Source organism: Dendrobates tinctorius, unplaced genomic scaffold (assembly GCF_039654945.1).
Source record: "Dendrobates tinctorius isolate UK_male_01 unplaced genomic scaffold, ASM3965494v1 ptg000021l, whole genome shotgun sequence".
NCBI classification, from domain to species: Eukaryota; Metazoa; Chordata; class Amphibia; order Anura; family Dendrobatidae; genus Dendrobates; species Dendrobates tinctorius.
Window position 1 is genome coordinate 45,085,001 of NW_027361689.1, and position 2,007 is coordinate 45,087,007.

General features: G+C 45.1%; 1 protein-coding gene across 3 annotated transcripts in view; it reads right to left on the reverse strand.

Moving 5' to 3' along the window:
* The window catches only part of LOC141083865 (astacin-like metalloendopeptidase), a 157,926-nt gene extending 157,135 nt beyond the window's left edge, over nucleotides 1-791 (reverse strand). For 2 of the 3 annotated variants that reach the window (XM_073568351.1, XM_073568350.1), the window contains exon 1: nucleotides 533-791. In XM_073568351.1, coding sequence (XP_073424452.1) covers nucleotides 533-709 — 177 coding nt within the window. In that variant the 5' untranslated portion in view covers nucleotides 710-791. The other variant, XM_073568353.1, reaches the window with a different exon arrangement.
* Nucleotides 792-2,007: the final 1,216 nt, after the last annotated feature.

Here is a 2,007-nt window from a genome sequence, read left to right on the forward strand (position 1 = left end):
TCTTCTTAAATTTTTATGTAGCATGGCTATTTGGTAATTGATGTTATCACATCAAAGTTCTTTACCTGCATGGTGTTGGCTTCCAGTCTACAGATGTTGCTCTTTTATAAGCAACATAAAAGCTGTAAAGTTAAAGCAATTTAATTTTGCAGTTGCTTCTCTTCTTCCTGAATAATAAGATCCAAAGTTTGATTACAGAATTTCAGGTTTCTTGGAATGAGCTCCATTAATTGGAGTTTTCATTTGTTAATGTAAATTCAGCAGTTGCCAAGGGTTGTCTCCACTGGAGTAAATATAGAACTAAAAAATGTGATGCACAACCAAAACACCATATTTTCCAGCGTATAAGATGACCCCCCCCCCAACTTTTCCAGTGAAAATATAAAATCTTCAGTCAGGGGTCCTCTTGTACGCCGTGTCATTTTATACGCCGAGTGCTGCGCAATCTGCATATAGTGGGGGAGTGGTCCTGATGACCAAGGGAGGGGACATCTCACAGGGAAGATATAACTGGAGTTATCATCCCTTTTACCTCATTGGTGGCAGCGGTGCTATCTGCGGCTCTGTGCTGGGGGTCGGCAGCAGCTCCTCTTGTGCAGCATGGGGGCTCTGTGCATATGCCCAAACCCCATAGGCTGGAGGACAGCGGCGGCTCTGTCCTGCGTTGGGGCTCCGCCAGCATATGCCCGGAGGCCCCTGGCAGCTCCATTGCTGCGATGCGGTGGCCTCCAGGAAAATGGCCACTGGGGCCTGCACAAGATCAGATTCAGATCTCACCTCCTGAGATCTCGTGAGATGAGATCTGAATCTGAGCTTGTCCGGGATCCAGCGGACACTTCCCCGGAGGCCACTGCATCGCAGCAATGGAGCTGCCAGGGGCCTCGGGAATTGGGCATATGCACAGAGCCCCCATGCTACATAAGAGGAGCCGCTGCTGCCGACCCCCAGCACAGAGCCGCAGATAGCACCGCTGCCACTAATGAGGTAAAAGGGGGGGATGATAACTCCAGCTACATCTTCCCTGTGAGATGCCCCCTCCCTTTTTCATCGGGACCACTCCCCTACTAAATGCAGAGATTGGTCTGCACCCGGCGCATAAGACAACCCCTGACTTTTAAGATTTTCAGGGGTTAAAAAGTCATCTTACATGCCGGAAAATACAGTAATATCCTGTGCTTTTTAATTTAAATACAAATGGGTAGAAACCATGCAAGGAAGTGTGGGGCACATGCATGCACACAATGATAAATGGAAAAACACCAATAGCAAATTCATGCACAAGATCCAAAAGCATAAACTATATAATGGATAATACTTATTATACTGTATATGTAATGGGTATACAGATTTAGCATCTATCTAGAAGTAAATGTATCACTATAGTAAATATACCAAAAGTGCATCAAATGAATGGGATCTATATTAATGTTTAAGGTGTATAAAATACGTGCAAATGATGGCAGTAGTAAGGCGGTCAGCTGCTGTAAATTGCCTATATAACAGGGCAGCAGTATAGCAAGTAGTTAAATAGTGACTCCATATAAAGGTAAAATGAAATTGATTCCAGCAATTTTTTTCAGCCAAGTAGACGGTATGCAGCCAATAAAGTGCCTGTATATAAAGGGCAAAACTGCAGTGTATTAACCAACACTAGGAGCCCCAATGTGTGTTATGCTAAGCGTGGACGGGGGGATGAAATGGAAGTGTATGGAGAGGTATTTAAATGGCAGCCAGCCAATGTGAGAAGGATTAGTTGCGATCCAGCTGGTAAAGGTGTACGCTAACCATGCATGGTGGTGTTGGTTCTAGTTCACGCCCATAGGGCGCATCACATGAGCGGAACTGACGCCGGCATGCTTTCCAGATTTGAACGCGAATAACCTGAGTATTTCTGTCTTGTCATGGTATGTGGGTGTTGCGCATAACAAAGGCGGTGAAACAATAACCTAGAACAAGGTGGAATCTGAAGGCTAAAGAGTGAATAGTGTATCGCATAGCAAGGAGTAA